Consider the following 18,471-nt stretch of genomic DNA (forward strand, 5'->3'; position numbering starts at 1 on the left):
TAGCCTGAATCTCATGCCCTCCGGAAAAGGGCTGTTGAAAAAGTATCCGACGTTGATCAACCCGTACTTTTTGTTTTCAAGCTCGAGGGTTTGACGTGGAACTCCCTTTTTAAGAACTTGAAACCCCCCCCCCCCGCTCCCAAGCATTGAAAGGGCTCCGGACTTCCACTTCAGGTGTTTCTAATTCAGGGACCACCCCGCCCCACCCGCTCCCCTTCTTTGTGTTATGACCCATAAACACACACTGTACATGCACAAGTTAGAGAACGTGGAGTGTTTTCTGCCAGTTTTTGTTTTTTATTGACCCCCCACCGGCAGTTCACGTGATCGTGTGTCTCGCTGACGTCCCCGTTTGGCCCGTGGGAAATTTGAAAACTGCACCAGCTCGAAAAGGCGGTGGTGACTCATCCAGTCGAGCCACGCGCCACACCCCATTCTCACTCGAATGGCTTTCCTCGCAAAGCCGCGTCGGGTTCCTCTTTATCCGCAATGAGAAGTGTGAACTTGGCACTTTCTAAGCACCGGTGCGCCGGGGGGGCGGACGCAGCTCTCCGCTCCCCGCGTTCGTGAACCCGGGGTTTCGCCGCAGCTCTCAAGTCGTTCACCAAAGCCATGGGACGGACGCGTCCCTTCATCAGCATTAAGAAGCTACGCGATATCTCTTCTGGGTGCGGTGCCTTTCAAAAGCCGCGTTTCTCCCGCGCCGATCCGAGTGCGGACGAAGCCGGCGATCGGGAATTCTCCCCCTCCGCACCGTTCCCTCTCGCCGGGGGAGTCGTCTGACGCGTTTCTTAGGGGTTTTTCTTGTTTCGTTTTTTGTTGGGTTTTTTTTTCATCTCAGGGCAAGCTCTGTCGCTCCACCTTCCTGTGCCTCTGCGTTGTGTGCTCGCCTTGTTTTATATGTGTAATATTATTCATTATAGGTCTATTATTTATGTAGATTTAACGTTGTTTTTATTTTATTTTTTTTTTGTAATGCAAAGTGCTGAGTTTGTGTCACGGTGGGACTTGTGACGTCAGGCAGCAGCGAGGCGGCTTGGGGGGCGGGGGGGAGGGGGGGGTTTGGATATTACTCCATCAAAAGATGGACGTTATTCGTTTTTTTGTTTTTTTTAATAAAAAGATGGTTGACTGTTAGGAGGCGAAATTGGTAAAGCCAGGGGGAGGTTATCTTAAATGGTACTGGGAAGTGAATTGCAAGGTGGGCTTTGGATTGAAGGTTTGCCGGATGGATTAAGTGGAAAGGGGGGAAGTTGTGAGGGTTTCGGGTTGGTAGACGAAGACGTACGTGACTCCCGCTCCACCGGTGAGGTGACGGGGTCGCGAGTATTAGGAAGCGTCTGCGGGGACGGATGTCGCTGATGCATTTGTAGAAGATTTATATATTCCCCGATGAGTGTGACTTCTTATATGAGATACTTTTATGAAGAATCGACACGTTTATCCTTGGACAGAACTGGAATAGCTGCGTAAGCGACGACACCCGCTGACGCACGTGGGTTGACGTGTGCGCGGCGCGTCACGTCCAGGGTTCGATCTTCCAAGCGCAGCTTCCTGGCCGGGGACGGAGGTGCCAAACGGAATAAGACGACATTGTAGTTCGCCTTTGTGCCGTCACCGGCTGGCACAAAGGCCTTTGTCCGGACAATGGGTGTCTCCGGCCTCCTCCCTATGCTGTCATCCTCTAGAATGGGGGAGCGCACAGGGGCCCGCAGAGAAGAGGGACGCTGTTTCGAGCCGTCCCTCCGCCATTGCCGTTTCGGCCGACGTTGGAGCAATTCACCCTGTTCGACGCGTCCTAGCGGCGGCTCCAAAACCTGCCCGGCCGTCCAGGTTTTGTTGAGTCGTACGGTACAAGTGACGTCGCGTTCCCCTCTTGCTAGAACGTCTCACATGCTGTAGTAAAATTAATCGGGGTTTATATTATTATATTAAACCTCTTAACCCTGCTCTTAATTTTTTTTTTTATGTCGTTCCTCGTTTTGCCGGACGACTAAAACCCTTGGAACCAGTCCTGCAGTGGCTTCTCTGCACTGGGACTTGTTTTGACACTTGAGATGTATTATGCGGCGTTGCAGTGTGGATGCCGTTCTACGGTTGACCTGATTCTGTTTTTCAGCCGCCCGGCCTCTTGTTTGTGTGCGCTGTTGTTGGGACACAAGGCGCTTTAATTTGCACACATTCCGTCATTCTCAAGAAGTGGAACACCAGCAGTGATGTCAGCCCGCCCTGACGTCACCCTGCATTCAGCAAGTCCAGAGACATAATGAAGGATATATTTTTTCGGGTGTAACTCTAAATAATAACAAGCACAAGAAAATAACTGTTGGAGAGATGTATGTTTATTTGGCATTATTTTTGTTTAGTATTATTTTTAATGTATAAGCATTTTTGATTGCATTTGAAATGACCGATTTAAGAGAGAAATCTGTAATCCACATTGTATTCGGCTAGACCACAAGCTAATATTTAGACATCGCAAAACAAACAAATAAGTCCATTAAAAAGATTGTAGTAAACATGAAATGGAGTCTGCTTTCTGTGTGATTAATCTGCATTTAATCTGTCTACCCATAGAAACCCTGCCCCCTGCTGCCTGGATTCACGCGGTGGAGAAACTTATTATAATTCTGTTATAAGCCAGAAGCAACATGTTTGTGAATTACTCTCTGATCAGCCAAACATCAGGTCGGTCTAATGTATTTATTCGTGCAGAAATTGATTCTTGATTTATGCTGAAAATGTCTTCATACAATTAGGGATGCAGTGGCATCATATCAATACCAGATTAATTCAGAGTATCATTATTGGTGAATATACCAATACAAAATGAACAATATTCAAACATGTCCAGTATGCAATAAAAGCAACATATAGACTTAAACTGCAAACTTGCATTCCAAGACTCACCCAATCAGTGAAAGTAATGGATTTGGTTGGCCAGCACTTAATTTTAGGATTTAGGATCATTAGGAAAAAGTGATAAACAACAAAAAAAAGCATACGTCAGTGCATGCCTTTTAAGGCGTGCACTGGGTCGTAAACATGAGAACATGACGTGAGTCTGCCGCTTCCCTGTTCACTGTCCTACCTTTAGAAAACAGCCAAAGATCAACAATGTTCCGATGTGTGTGCGTTTGACAGTTGCAAAACTCAGGTATTGCAAAGAAACAGCAGGATACATAGTGTGTAAACAATAACATCAATGGAATGATTTGAAGTATAAATGACATTCAGAGGAATAAGCGTTGCAGCTGGTGCATTTGTGCAAAAGAAAAAAAACAAACAATACACTTTAACAGAGCTCCACACTGGACTATCGTGGATGATACACTGATGTCGAGACATGACCATGCAAATAAATCACGGAACATATTCCTGACCGTTCAGAAATGCATAGAAATGAAAACCCACACGATTCAATGATCCAGTCACCTAAAGGAAAACTCGGGTATTTTTTATTTATTTTTTTGTTTATACCTATAACTTATTTTTTGACCATCGATATTCAACCTGAGCAATCGGCATTAGAATCTTGGAAGCGGTTATCTGAATACTGGATCACTTGTTTTGACTCCCAGTGATGGAACCACACCTGTTTTTCTTCCATTGTTTATGGGTAACAAAGTAACGCCATCTTTACTGTAAACATCATTTTTAAATTGGGTGTTTTCACACTGAGTTTCACGGACCCTCGCTCATTTTGCAATTCTCGTGTAATCTTCGGAAATAAAAAGGCTCGAAAAAACTCCAGCCACATTAACGTTATTGACGTCACTTTCTGGCCGATTCCAATTGTTTAAATTCAATACCATGATCGAGTTGCTTTGAATGGGGTTGTTTTAAGACGAACTACTGAGAGACCCATTTCGTTTGGTTGGTGCGTGAAACACTGAAACAGCGCTACAGTCTGAGCTCTCCAGCCTCGTGTCTGTAATGAACTTTAAACATTCAATAAGGTCTCACCGGAGTTTAAACCTGCGCTGCGACACACATTCTTCCGCAAAAGCTGCAGAAACATCACAATAACAATCAGACTCGATTCATTCACACATTTTGTTTCTGTAACCTAAATAATCTTTCGATAGCGCCGCAAAAACTAAAGGAATTTTTTTTTTTTTTTTTTTATATAGAAGTTAGAATTAAGTTAGCTTTGAGGACAGTCTTTAAGGAAGCCTTTTGGGGTCTTCAATGTTAAGCTTTTACAATAAGACTCCACCCCGCATTGAGCAGTGAAGTACACGATAACGAGCGAAGACGAGAGCATGTTGCGCGCTCTGCATAACATCCCTTAAACCACAGCCGCATGAGGTAAGACCAGCTGAACATGCAGAACATTGGTTGAATAAATAGCAAGTCTTCGAAAGCTGAATACTGCAGCTCAGCGCTTTGGACGTACTGGCAACATCTCTGGTGTCAAATATAGCATGGAAACAAATTTCGGTTCTCATCGAGACAATCCCCGATCAGTTTCTGCCGTGTAAAGCTTAAGGAGCAAGAACACAATTCCCAAACATTTTAGCGTGTTTGCAGCGGCTGCATCGCGATCGCTCGCTCTGCATTTTTCTAATTCTTGACACGGAAGCGCTTCAGACGACGCAATGTGCCCCGAGGTGTGTTTGAGGCCACACGGGAGGAGGGGGTCAAAAGGGCTTTTTTTTTTTTTTTTTTTTTTAACGTAGCTGTCGGATAAGCATCCAGGGGAGCCCTCGGTGAACTCCGCCGGATGAGGCGGTGCGGTGCGGCGCGGCGGGAGCCCGGCTCAGAAGTCCAGGATGACCCTGAAGTGGTTCTCTATGGAGGCGGGCGCGTCTCCGAAGTGCAGCTCCCGGGTGAGGCGGGCGCCGAGCCCCTCCAGGGTCTCGACGAAGACGCGGTGCTCGCGGCCCACCCAGGCCCGCATGGGGTCGCGCACCTCGTAGGGCGTCACGTGGGCGTGGAGCGACACCCCGCTGGAGGCCAGCTCCGCCAGCGCCCGCCTGTCCGTCACCCAGGTCTCGCTGCCGCCCGGGTGCCCGCCGTCCAGCCAGAAGATGTCCGAGACGCGGCCCACGAAGGGCGCCAGCTCGGGGTCGGCCCGGGCGCCCGCCAGCTCGTACACCAGCTGGTTGAGGACCACGCAGCCTTTGCTGAAGCCCACCAGGGTGAGGCTGAAGCCTGGCGGGATGGCGCCGCTGCCCTCTGGTGGCGGGAGGGGGTCGGGCAGGTTGGCTCGCTCCATCCCGTGGCTCAACAGCGCCCTGCAGTCAGAATACATCGATGTATTAACAGAGTTGTTATTCAACTTTGAGGGGCTGGTTGTATTGGTATACAAACAGGTCGTGTTTATAGCCATTTACTACAGTTGTACGGGGTTTACAGGCGACAAGTGGAACGTTTAAGTCTGCGCTCTCAAGAGTCTTCTCACTTACTGCCTTGAAAGTTCGTAGAAGTGACCACTTTAGGATTGAGTGACTGGTTGACTTAATTATTATTATTTTTTTTTTATAGAGCCCTGTAAAACGCCCTTCAAGTGTCACGGGAGGGAAAAAAATTAGTGATATTCTTCCCTCAAATTAGTAATCTGATCCCTAAAATTATAAATCATTCCTTCAAATGAGTCATTAAAGCCCTTATTATTAGATGACTTCCTCTGTGCCTTCAGATTACTATGCGTGCGCTCCCTAAAGATAATAATTTGTGCCCACAAAATGAAGAGTTTAATTGACCGGAATAACACGTTTTCTCATCTGCTCTGTATGCAGCGCCAGCACAGTGGGAACAAAGAGTCATTTGAGGGCACAAATAAACCATTTGGGAGAACAATTTAACATCTGATACCGAGGGTACTCTGTGCTACTTTCATCCGTATCACCCATAGATCTTTTTTAACCATCCCAAAAAACCTGGGATTGCAATCAGACTAGCCGCATAGATTGAGGTTGAACGATGAAACGTGTGTTTTTTGTTTTCTTTTTCTTTTCGCAATATCATTTGAGCGGCGTGTCGAAACGTGCACAGGAAAGGGACGAGTTGAGGACGAGGAATTCGAGGCGACCTGAGGTGCCGGAAGGCTCCGAAGTCGGGCGAGTAGGCGGCGTGCTCCGGCGCCCCGAACATGTTGCTGGCCACAAAGTTGCGGTAGCAGCTGAACTTGTGGAGGTACATGCGGGAGGCCCGCACCACCCACACGTCGTGGCCGGGGAAGCGTCTCCCCAGCGCCAGGGCCACCTGCTCCAGGCTCCAGCGAAGCCACTGGGCTCCCTCGGGCTGGAGGGCCATCTCCTCCTGGAAGTTCTGCATCACACCGGGAGAAGGACGAGAGACTGAGCCGGGACCGAGGGGGATGAACTGACCCTCGAAATGAGCGGAGGTGCTCTTCTGAGTGTTAGCTCAATGGATTAAGAAATGTGAAACAAATTAGTGATATTTAATCGACTTGCTTCTCCCTTTTTATTTTTCATTTTTTTGTAAATACATAAAACACAGGCGGAGGCGTTTAACTCATCTCGACCGCCCGGCTTCTTTTGATGATAGTGAAATAAAACACAACTGACTCTAGTGTGATGATGGATGCTGTTTGGATTCCCCCGATTAAACAAAATTAAAAAATAAAAACAAGACATGCAATTAAACCCTAGTGAGGGGAGGGGGCTTCTCAGACACAGTAACATGCATTTCAGTCTTTTGGGTTAATGATGAGTGAAATCTGGCAGCTTGCTGAGTTGTTGCACAAGTTAAGACTGTGAAACATTTTGTGAACAGCAACTTTGAACTGTCAGGTGACCTTTGACCCTCCGGTATGCGGTTAACTAGCAGTGACAAACGTGCACAAAATGTGGACTTTTTCAATGTATGGAATAATGATAATAATAATAAATTATAATAATTATAATAATAGCAAAAAATGTCAAATAGTGTAAAAACAACTTAAATAAAACTAGAAGAATAAACTATTTATACATATATCATAATAATGCCAATTAAAACGCATACGTTAAAAAAATAATAATGTGCCCAAATAGGAAAAAACATGTTCTTATTTTGGTAGCCCAAACAGACAAAATTATTATAATATTATAAACATAGGCATGAACATATTCCCAAATTGGGGTCGGAGTGTGAGCTCAATTTGGGCTCGTGTGTATTATCCTGACGTTACGAGGCCAAACGCGGAGGCAGGTGTTTACATGTTCAGCAGCCTCCAACCCGCTCACCTGGATGTCTCCGTGGAAAAACATGACGTGAGCCCCACCCGCCACCCGGTCCGGCGGCTCGGAGGCCCGGAGCAGCAGCAGGTCGTTGGCGCGGCTCGGGTCGCAGCCCGGCACCGCGGCCAGGCGTCGCAGCCGCCGCTGCTGCTGCTGCTGCGGGCTGTCGCTGCGCACATCCGGGACCTCCGGAGGGAACCGACCGGCCGCAGGTTCGGCGCCGGCGGACGACGCTGCCACCGCGAAGCTCATCCCTTTCGGGCCGTGGGTAAGGGAGTAAAGCCGTCTGCCGGGTCTAGGCCTCCCCCGTCTCTGCGGACCGCCGGTACCGAACCGAGTTCCGCCGAACTTTGTCCATCTTGGATTTCTGACACCGTGTCTGGGGCTTCCTCAGCGTGCTCCACTGGGCGGCGCTGTGGGACAAAACACAGGCCGGCTAAGAGCGTGCGCTTCCCGGCCGGACCTCTAGGCTCGCATCGCCCCTGCCAGAGTCCGCCGGGATGCACCCGGTGTCCCGATAACGGCGAATGAGCTCCCTCTGCACCGGGGTTTGTTTTTGTTTTTTTTTGTTTTAAATTGGCGGACACGGCTCGCTTCGGTTGGAGGTGCTGTGGCCCCGGGGCGGGGGCTGAGCGGGGCGGAATTACGGATTCACGGAACGCCGCAGTACGCCAGGTGTCTGACGTCACCAAAGCGGAAGACGGTTGCTTCTGGCGCAACAAAAAGAACGAAAACACAAAAAAACACAAAAAGAAACACAAAAAAACCCCACATTTTTTAAATTCCTCCTCGCACGACCTCAAGTACATATACATGCAATTCAGAACAAAATAACATGTTTTATTTTTCTTTATTATGTAACCTGGACGTTTTGTGTTTTTATTTTAATTGTAGTGCATGGGTGTCGTATGTACGTTGTTGTTTATTCATATTTACGTCACGTATTCGACTTTATTAAAAAAAAATTTAATCGATTTTCAGTTCAGTAATGTCTGACGTAGCAGTCAGCGGCCGATTCACGGCGTCTATTTTCGTGGTGTGTTCAATTAGCTCGGGATTTGTAGACTTTGTTTGTACACGCGGATCGTCTAAAACCAGGTCTCGGTCTGTAGTTGTAGTGGTCAAACTACTGCACTTATAGTCGTCAACCCTGGACTGGGTTATAATAACAAACCCATAATGCACTTACAACACCATTTCTGATTTGTGAAAGTCTTATTCTATTTGTGAAGATAAAAAAGAGATTTCATTGCTTTTTCCCACATCTAGACCACATTGGACCAGGTAGAGATCAAAAACCACTATGGTCAAATTTGGACTACATTATCCCAGAGAGGCTAAAGATTCTTAAAAACACAGTTTAAGATTTTTTAAACCATTTATTTAAATGTGTGTGTGTGTGTGTGTGTGTGTGTGTGTGTGTGTGTGTGTGTGTGTGTGTGTATATATATTCAAGATTCAAGATTTTTAATTGTCACTTACATATACATACTTTCATACATATATGCAGTGAAATGTAATGCAACGCACCCGGTGATAACACACAATATGTCCTAGGAAAAATTTCTAATAGCCCAACTAACTGACTCCTAAAACGTAATACAGTAAGTCGAATACTTATAGAATAAAATAAAAATATATAGAATAAAATAAATACAATAAAAATAAAATGGAATAGATAGAGGGAATATGCTTATGTATATGGAATAGGCAATTATGTTTATACAGATATGTGCATTAAAGTGGCATGTGAATAAAGTGAGGTAGTGTTTGGGATAATACAGCACAGTAGACAACAGTACGGCGCAGCAATACAGCATCACGAACAACCCTGAACAGTGACACAGTATGCGGTACAGTATACTACATACAGTACAGTAAGGTAGTGGAGCCTATGTGTATGGCTCAGTGAGGACCCCTGGTGAGGTCAGCTTTGACAGTTCTAATGGCTTGATATATATATATATATATATATATATATATATATATATATATATATATATATATATATACACACATACATACATACATACATATATACACATATATCTGTATGTATATATATGTGTGTGCGTGTGTGTGTGTGTTTTTATATATGTGTGTGTGTGTTTTTATATATGTATGTGTGTGTTTACATATGAATGTGTGTGTGTGTATATATATATATGTGTGTGTGTGTGTGTGTGAATATTTCTGTATGTATGTATATATATATATATATATGTGTGTGTGTATATGTATATATGTATGTATGATGTATATAACATCGCCTTTGTCGGATGCTGGTTTGTTGGTTACTTTAAAGTCTCCGTCTCTCCATTTCATGCATCATAGATCTAGATGCCTTGTCTGTCTCGCCTCAAAGCACAAGTAGAAAAGTTGCTTTTATCTTTTGAAAAACAATCTCTGACATTAGTTGGTTTAATTGAAATCTGAAACTGTGTGTTTTCAGAGTCTTCAGCCTCTCTGGGATAAGTCCCGATTTGAGCCGTCTCAACACAGTGGGTTTTGATCTCTTCAATGTGGTCTAGATGTGGAGGGGGACGCAGTGAAATCTCCCTTTTTTTTTTTTGGCATTCTCACAAATAGAATAATACTTTCACAAATCACAAACGTTGCTATGAATGACATATGGGATTCTAATTATAATCTAGTTCTGGTTCGGCAACTATAAGTACAGTAGTCTGAATACTAGAAGTACAGATTACGACCTGGTTTAATGTGGTCTGCGTGTACAAACGACGTCCACAAATTCCGAGGAATTTGAACGCACCGTGAAAGTCCGCCGTGTGGATCGGGGACTCACTTCGGCGTTAAAGTTGAATCAAACAAACTTCAAGTGCCGCAAAACAAAAACAACAACAACAACAACATCAACAACAACAAAAAGCCTCTTCTGCAGCGACACATGGTGAACACACGCTCTCTCGCCTCCTAATACACAGTCTTTACACGGCCACGCTGCCCCTTTAGCTTTGGACTTTGAGCGTGTTTGGTAACAGCTTGTCGCCACTCGGAACACAACGGGATTGACATGGATCTCCAGCTGAAAGGGGTGTAAGACCTAAGCAGCAAGTGAGTGTGTTTCTATTCCCCGCGTTTCATCACAAACCCCTTGAATTTGGTCGCCCCGTTAATCTCTAGAATGCACCTTCGCAGCTTGGGAAAGACTGCATGTGAAATAACCCAGAGCTGGAGCTGCCGTTCGGACAATAATGCGGTGCAAGCACCTACTGGGTGAACTACATGTTGTGTGGGCCCCGTCTGCACCCGCTGACACTCTGTTAAAACTGTATTTCTACCCGCCTGCATGCTGAACCTGGCTTTGGACCGTAGATCTGTGAATCAACATTTCTAAATGGTAGGATGATCAGACCCCTCTGTAGCATTACGCGACTTTGTGCTAGAAAGAGTGACGTTCCTATTGTTAAAGGGGACATGTTGTGCTCCATTTCAACAGTTTAATGGTTGGTCTCCGAGGCCCCCAAAACATGCATTTGAATTTTATTTAATTTTTTTATTTTTGCGGACAATACCACTCAGATTATGCATTCTAGCCATTCTAGCGTGTCCCTAGTTCTGTGAGCCAATGGGGTTTGAGGACGAGTAGTAGGGTTCTGTGAGCCAATGGGGTTTGAGAATGAGTAGTAGGGTTCTGTGAGCCAATGAGGTTTGAGAATGAGTAGTAGTAGTGTTCTGTAAGCCAATGGGGTTTGAGAATGAGTAGTAGTGTTCTGTGAGCCAATGAGGTTTGAGAATGAGTAGTAGGGTTCTGTGAGCCAATGAGGTTTGAGAATGAGTAGTAGTGTTCTGTAAGCCAATGGGGTTTGAGAATGAGTAGTAGTGTTCTGTGAGCCAATGAGGTTTGAGAATGAGTAGTAGTGTTCTGTGAGCCAATGAGGTTTGAGAATGAGTAGTAGGGTTCTGTGAGCCAATGAGGTTTGAGAATGAGTAGTAGGGTTCTGTGAGCCAATGGGGTTTGAGAATGAGTAGTAGGGTACCCACTGCACGCAGTGCACCCGTCTTGCAGAAAGGGCCCTCTCCCAGGGCGTCGCACGGGGCTTTGTTTCATTCACTGAGGAAACGTTGGAAAACAAAATAAATATATCTACAATAAGAACACGCTGTTTTTATTGGTTTCGTTCGGAGAAACGCGCCGCGAGTCACGCGAAACACACAGCAGAATTGTTTTTTAAATACAATACTTACTCCCCCCCCGTCTGCAGTTTCTTCACGGACAGTTGGTATGAATGCCTCCTTCCTTTGAAAGATTTGTGCTGGTTAGTACGCCGACGGAGCAGTTCCCAGGCCGTAGGAAGGGGTCGCAAATCGGAGCGGCCTGTTCTTATTTCACAGTTTGTGCGTTAGTGGGCCCATCAGAGGCCCAAACGTGTGCGCACAGGCACCGATAAACGGAGTTTTTTCACAATAGCTCGCTTTAGATACGTTTCATCAGTTTTATCTCATTCATTTATTCGTCTTTGCTGCTTCTGAAATCTAGTCCACTGAGACGGATGTGGCAGCTTTGAACTCCCTGTACTCCCACATACTTGACCCCAACCGTCCACATTATCCCAAAATGGACAACTGTAATGGACAACCACTTGCTGTCCATTACATTATCATTTATGCGTGACACATGTTCTGGATCTCTTTACGGAGGGGAATTCCCTCATTCTACATTTTCAGCCTCCCCTGGTCGCAGAGAGATGGCGTCCACTGCGTTGGGCCGTCGACTGGTGGCGTGTCTCCTCAACGTCTCCGAGGCTCGAAGGAAGGACCTGGTGGAGAGCGTGGCCAGGGCGGCCATTTACGACCCCGGAGGCAAGTCTGAACCGCCGAGCGTGAACAGGGAAACTGCAATATTTCGTCATTTTAGTCGGTAAGTATTTAGGGCGGGGGGTGATCGGGGCGCATTTTGCACACCTGTCTCCCTCGCCGACGGTACCGATCATGCGCGCCCAGCGACGGGGTGAGTATGGAACGGTATGGAAGGAAACTCTGCGTAACGGGGACACTTTCTCCGTGGCCCGTCTCCATGCGTAATGCGTAAAAAAAATGATCTCAACAAGTCTACGAGTCGTGGCCCGTTCGCCCCCACACTGTTTTCAGTTGTTTCATTTGGAGGAACGATCGGGGCGCGCGGAGAGCCGCGTTTGCCGGACATGGACACAAACACATATAAAAATACATTTTTCATTCCCCTTATTTGTAATTCCTCATTGAAATGTTATCCCTGTGCGTTATGTTTTATCCTGTTATTGTAATGACTGACAAAACTCCCCCCCCCCCTCCCAAAAAAAAACGACTGCTCGCCTTGAAGAATCGACTGACGGGTTTCCGACTGATGTTGCGACTCGTTACCTTTCGGGGGCAGCACTGTAACTGTATTTGTAAATGAGAAGTTGATCCTTATACATGACTTACATATCCTCTATTATAAACAAAACACATCCGTTTATTAAAATCTGAATTTATAATTTATTACCTTAAAATCCTACCACTTTGAACCCATGGGCTCTGACTTCGTGTAACTCATTTAAATACTACAATGAGTGAACGCAGCGGAAGCAGTGAAAACAATGGAAACCGTGGACACAGTGTAAAGCAGTGGAAACAGTTGAAAAAGAGAAAACGGTGGAAACAGCGGAAACAGCGGAACACCATTCTGCCGTGAAATGCTTTGCACATCCCCGCTCACCCACTCATGTTTGGTTTTCTTTATTTGGTGTAAGTAAAATTTACTGTAGATCATCATTCTTTGCCTGACAACAAGGTAGAAGGTTTTAACAACCATACCAAATACCGTTTTTCTTATTGTTTTATTCTTCTAGTGGGTCCTTCATGACTTGGTACTACTCTTATTGTTTGTTATTTTGCCTTTTTTGCTGAAAACTAACTTTCCCCTTGAGGGACAATGAAGTGCTGAACCGAAATGAGCTGAAATGAAATGAACTAAAGAATAACGTGTTTTTTTTTTTGGAAAACTGCCTACGCAAACCAAGCGTCTCTAACTCCCTCTCATGTTGTTGTTTTGACAGGTGCGAGGAGGGAGGGGACAACGGTGCTGAACATCTTCAACGACCGCGACTACAACCGCTCCGTCATCACCATCGTGGCCAGTATCGACTCCATCCGTGAGCCTCACTTTGCTTTCGTCGTATTCATTCAAACAGGGAGGTTTTTTCGGGGACGCGTCCCAAATCACACAAGTTAAACAGAGAGCCTTTCTTCCTAAACCCAGTGTCTGCCCGGTCAATATCAATTGACGGATAAATGATCTTATTATGTATAATACAGTATTTCATGTTTTATTTTATTATATAAATATGTAATAAATATATAATTATCCATAATATCCACATTATTAATGATTGCTTCGCATATATTTCTTGTGTGTAAATATCTTATGATGGCACCAATAATCATCCATAAACATTGTCAAATTAGCATTATCAAGGTATTCATCACCACAAATATATCGACATTATTATTTTTTCCGTCAATATCAGCCGGCACCAACACGTACTGTGTGTTGGTCTTCACACACGGGATGAGGGGCTTTGAGGCGTGTTCGATGTGTTCCAGGGGAGTCGGTGCTGTGTGCGTGTGAGGAAGCCTGCAGGCTGATCGACATGCGCGTTCACCAGGGGGGGCACCCGTGCATGGGCGCCGTGGACCTCGTCCCCATCTACCCCCTGGGGGAGGAGGTGGCAGTGGAGGACTGCGTCAGGGAGGCCCGAGGTGAACTCTTCTGTATGTGTGTGTGTGTGTGTGTGTGTGTGTGTGTGTGTGTGTGCGTGTGTGTGTGCGTGTGCGTGCGCGTGCACGTGCGTGCTGAGCAGAATTGCCTCCTAGGTTCACTCGACTTCGGCAGAGGTCAGACTTCAGAGACGTCTCCAGATGCAGTTTAATTGCCTCCACAGACAGTCACCACCACGACGCCGGCGTTCGTCGAAAGTCCCGCAAACCCCGCGGAATTTGGCGATTCACTTAGCGTTGTTTGCATGTACAAACATGCGTATCATTTCTTCTGGCATTCGTGCGAGCCCGGCTCATGCTTCTCAACGAGCGGGGGAATAATTCAATTACTTGGACTCGCAGCTCGCTGCAGCAGCGGCTTTGCAGATTAGGCAGCCGACAGACGGTTGTGGTTGGTGCGTCATTAATCTCAATTCATCATTTTGCCCCGCATGTCCTTAGCAGGCTCATTTCATTTCATATTTCGTGACATATGGCCCCTTTTTGGTGGTGTGACTACACTATATGTGTCAGTGCCAGTAGCTGTCAAACTAATAAACAAACCTTCATTATCTCGCGCACCGACTTCGTTTGTTTTTCGGAATATGAACCTGCCGATCGGCGCACACGCCTGTCATCCCCTCAGGAGTGTGTTTTCTGCCGCACTTAGTTAACACATGGATTAAAAAAAATAATAATTATTACTGCAATACAATAAAGATCTTGTTTGCCCGCGACCCCAGCTGTGGCTGCAGGGCTCACCGAGCGCGTCCCGGGCACCTCGGCGTTCCTCTTCGGATGGGCGGACGCGCCGCTGCAGCGCAGCCTGGCCCGGCGGAGGAGGGAGATGGGCTGGTTCAGGAAGGTTCCGGACGTGCAGGCGGCCACGCCCGACGTGGGGCCGCAGCCGCAGAAACGCTACGGCCTCACAGGTACGCGGCTGGGTGCTAACGGTAGACCGTCATAAGTCATAAAAAAAACAAAACTCCCAAAACCGCCGGGTATAACACTAGGTAATGCTGCTGCTGCCCTAGTGCCACAGAGTAATGTTAAAAAAAAGTAATATTTTGTACCTGCTTACACACTTTACTGAGAGCACGCTATTGTTCTCATATCATCATTTCATTCACTTTCTCAGTTTGTCCATCTATTTCCATATTATTCATCTTCTTTTTAATGGTCCTCCTAATTCATTAGGTTACCTCGTTGGACTTACATCGGATAATATGTTTGTTTGTTTGTATGCTCTGTGAAGGGAACAATAACAGTTATAATTGTTTGATTATGTCAAACATCCTCTCTTCAAGATAGAGGGAACTTTATTAATACCCGAGCAGGCCCGGCGCCACAAAGGGCCATGAGGGGGCTAAATGGAGCGGAGGACGGACGGACGGACGGACAGACAGACAGACAGACAGACAGACAGGCAGAACACATCACTCCGCTTCAGCCCCGCTTGGTATTCGGGGTTTTACAGTAAATAGAAGTGACTGTTTACAGACCTGGTAGCCATTGTAGGCTGAGCCCTGTTGTCTGGAGAAGCAGAGGCCATTGAGGCCGTACAGGTCAGAGGAAGCGTAAGATGCCTAGGAGGACGAGAAGTAGAGAGAGGGAGAGAGGGAGAGAGGGGGGGGGGGAGCAAAACGATCTGAACATCATTTTTGCTTTTGAAGAGGCTATTGCGTGGTCATTTTTAACTTTTAGAAGATCCTTTATTTATCTTTATTTATTCTTTATTTATAACCGCCCCCTCAGTTACCCTGAGATTTTTACATTACAGTGGAGTTCAAACAGCGTGTGTTCTGTGTATAGCTAGAATAAAAATAATTCAAAGGTGGATAGATTTAAAAAGACCCAAAACTGAGAATGTACAAAATATGAAAACAAAATGTAAACAATATTATAATAATAATAATAATAATAATAACCAAGAACATATACCTACAAAAAAAGTATACAAGAAAATGTATAGAGTGTAAATATTTCTGTTTTTAAAATTTAAAGCTTTGTTTCCACCACTGTCTGTAGGAGTGGGTGCAAGTCCTTACGTGATGAACTGCAACATCACCATCCGCACCCAGGACGTGGTGCTGGGGCGCAGCATCGCCGCCGCCATCAGGGAGTCCACCCCGGGCGGCCTGCCGGGGGTGCAGGTGCTCGCGCTGCGGCACGAGGGCGCCGTGGAGATCGCCTGCAACGTGGAGAGCGTGCCGGGGAGCCCGCCTCGCTGGCGCCCCGCGGCCGCCACAGGTGAGCCGTGGCCCACTTTTGGCGTCGGCGGCCGAACGTTCTGCCACGTCCCGGCCTCTCTCATCGCGCAGAGGGTGGCGGAGCTGGCCGGGCGGAGCGGGGTCGCCGTGGGGGGCGCGGCGCTGGCGGGCTTCACCCCCACGCGGTGCGCCGCTCTCGCAGAAAGGGCCCTCTCCCTGGGCGTCGCGGAGTTCTGGAAGGAGCGGCGCGGGGTGCACATGTGAAAACACACTGTTCATCATCACCGTTTGATTTGGGTTTGGGTGCTCCAGGAATAGCTCGGAACGCGGCCTGGGCCTTTGTCTGTCGACGTTACGGCAAAACAAGAGCTCATGTTTGCTGCCGTCGCCTGCCGAGCCTTTATAATGGTCTTAAAATATAACAATATAATATAAGTTCATATTTTTGATCATAAACAACTATATATCCAGTTCTCATCTCTCTGGACTTTGCCGTTGGTACATGCGTCTTTCTGTGACGTTTACATTTATGTAATTCCTTAAGATGCGCTGCACTGTCACTGTTGTGCCGGAAAACAGCTGCGGTTTGTTTGTTTATTTGTTTGCATTATGCAACTGAACTGCTGAAACAGACTGAAATCCGGGCTCTTCCGTGAAGCAGACAGACGCCCGTCGCTTGGCCACTGGCAAATTATCCTCTGAATATCTCATATAAATTCAGAAATGATGTTTGATAAATAGTTTATGAATGACATTTATTGATTTGCTGTGTAAAACTTTAATTTGTAATTGAAATAAATATTTTTACTATGAGAAGTGGGAAAACGACTTGGGTGATGTATTTATTTGGTGTTGGAGGTCATACATCTGTTTCATACCAAACCCCAACTTTGATTCCAATCCCAAAAATGCTGTACCGTCCCATTGTGGAATGTGTGTTATCATTTCCTGCTGTAGGAAATAACAGGGCACTGTGTTTACTGATGACCGTTCCCATAATTGGCCGTCATCAGTTTGGGGGGGGGGGTAGCTGTGCGGTTCCGTTTCCATGTGTGTGTGAGAATGACTTTTAAAAGTCATAAGTCGCAGGCGGGATCTCATGGAAACAAGCTCTTTGCGCCGTTTTCCGTCTCCTTTTGGCCGCTCCACGCGTGGGAAGCTGCCTAGTTTGTCACCATCAGTAAGTACAATACGTTTCTGCCGTTCATCATTTCACGGCTCTCTTACTGTTTTTTCTCTGGGGTTTTTTTCCCCCCGTTCTCAAACCCTCTCAGGCTCACACTCCATGTTGAATAACTTCATTTTCAACCTTCGTCTTGTGACATTGTGAGGTTTTCGGCGCCATCTCATAACGGCGCTGTCGGGGGGTCGGAGAGACGAGTTATTGCGGCGTCTATCCAAAGCGCGTTCTTCGCTCGTGACGCACGGAATTAACCATTTTATGACACGCGGGGGGCAATTTGGCTGGAGGACAGGACAGTGGAACTGGGGCGAGATGATTCCACTCATTCCTTACATAAGGCCAGTACAATGCGTTGAAGAGGGCCGCGTCGGACGGATGGAAAAGCTAATAGACGTATCGGCGGCGGCGACACAGTATAAAGGAAAGGGGGGGGGGGAAGGTCAAAGTCATGATCTTTTTTTTTTTTTTTTCTGCTTCCCGGGATAAAACGCTCCTTCCTGAACAGATTGCCGAGCGCCCTTCTTTAAATTGAGACCGGTGCCTCAATGACAGGATGCTGCGGGGGGAGATCGATTAGAAACCAAGACGCACACGATGCAGCGCGAGAGAGTTCAGGGCGCTGTTAACTACGTATACATATTATAAATATATATATATATATATGCGCGCAGACGTAAACAAGCACAGATTTTCTACATTTAAATATAGAAACGTGCGATGTTCAAATCGAAATACCCGAGGGGCCTACAGAAATGTATATTGTTTTTTGAAGAGCGAGGGGGGGGTGCCGAGCGTTTTCCATCTGGTGTCATTACGGCGCGTTGCGCTTTTTATCCATTTTCGAAAATGGCGCCGTTTGTGCATCCGTAGGTGCGCTCGCCCCCCCCCACCCCCCTCTCTCTCTCTTTGAGTCGGGGGCCCAGCTGAGGCTCCTGCATAGATAACCAACAGCTTGACTCCGTGAGTACACGCCGTTCCCTCTCACTCGGCATCCCCCTCCCTCCCTCCCTCCCTCACACGCGTTTTCAAAAACACGCATAAACACACATGCGATATATGTTTATGACGCGCGCACTCGCAGATACGCGGCGGCCGCCCGGGCTCGGCAGCGTCAGGGCCCGATCTAGGTCACACCACAAAGCCCAGG

The 18,471-nt window shown here is 46.6% G+C and overlaps 2 protein-coding genes across 4 annotated transcripts; one reads left to right on the top strand and one right to left on the bottom strand.

Annotated features, from left to right (window-relative positions):
* Positions 1-1,209: 1,209 nt before the first annotated feature.
* On the bottom strand, positions 1,210-7,554 carry cUnh2orf69 (chromosome Un C2orf69 homolog). Its single transcript, XM_080019288.1, has 3 exons — positions 7,197-7,554; positions 6,038-6,276; positions 1,210-5,240 (listed from the first exon to the last, which is right to left on the bottom strand). The coding sequence occupies exons 1-3, from the start codon at positions 7,440-7,442 to the stop codon at positions 4,763-4,765; spliced, it is 963 nt and encodes a 320-aa protein (XP_079875414.1). The 5' UTR covers positions 7,443-7,554; the 3' UTR covers positions 1,210-4,762.
* Positions 7,385-16,935, top strand: ftcdnl1 (formiminotransferase cyclodeaminase N-terminal like 1). 3 transcript variants are annotated; one of them, XM_080019287.1, is made up of 6 exons: positions 7,385-7,458; positions 11,880-12,014; positions 13,232-13,327; positions 13,779-13,934; positions 14,675-14,863; positions 15,960-16,935. In XM_080019287.1, exons 2-6 carry the CDS (start codon positions 11,900-11,902, stop codon positions 16,403-16,405), a joined length of 1,002 nt encoding a protein of 333 aa, XP_079875413.1. In that variant the 5' UTR covers positions 7,385-7,458; positions 11,880-11,899; the 3' UTR covers positions 16,406-16,935. The 3 variants fall into 3 exon arrangements, with proteins under 3 accessions (XP_079875413.1, XP_079875412.1, XP_079875411.1); XM_080019286.1 differs by lacking the exon at positions 7,385-7,458 and adding an exon at positions 9,986-10,101; XM_080019285.1 differs by lacking the exon at positions 7,385-7,458 and adding an exon at positions 9,993-10,265.
* Positions 16,936-18,471: the final 1,536 nt, after the last annotated feature.

The sequence above is a fragment of the Zeus faber genome (genome assembly GCF_960531495.2).
Source record: "Zeus faber genome assembly, chromosome: 18".
In the NCBI taxonomy this organism is placed as follows: Eukaryota; Metazoa; Chordata; class Actinopteri; order Zeiformes; family Zeidae; genus Zeus; species Zeus faber.

Coding starts and splice junctions, on each gene's coding strand:
- cUnh2orf69 (XM_080019288.1), bottom strand. CDS start 7,442: ATGAGCTTCGCGGTGGCAGCGTCGTCCGCCGGCGCCGAACCTGCGGCC. Junction 6,277..7,196: donor TTTTCCACGGAGACATCCAG/GTGAGCGGGTTG, acceptor GGTGTGATGCAG/AACTTCCAGGAGGAGATGGC. Junction 5,241..6,037: donor GGAGCCTTCCGGCACCTCAG/GTCGCCTCGAAT, acceptor TTCTGACTGCAG/GGCGCTGTTGAGCCACGGGA.
- ftcdnl1 (XM_080019287.1), top strand. CDS start 11,900: ATGGCGTCCACTGCGTTGGGCCGTCGACTGGTGGCGTGTCTCCTCAAC. Junction 12,015..13,231: donor GGCCATTTACGACCCCGGAG/GCAAGTCTGAAC, acceptor TTGTTTTGACAG/GTGCGAGGAGGGAGGGGACA. Junction 13,935..14,674: donor CTGCGTCAGGGAGGCCCGAG/GTGAACTCTTCT, acceptor CCGCGACCCCAG/CTGTGGCTGCAGGGCTCACC.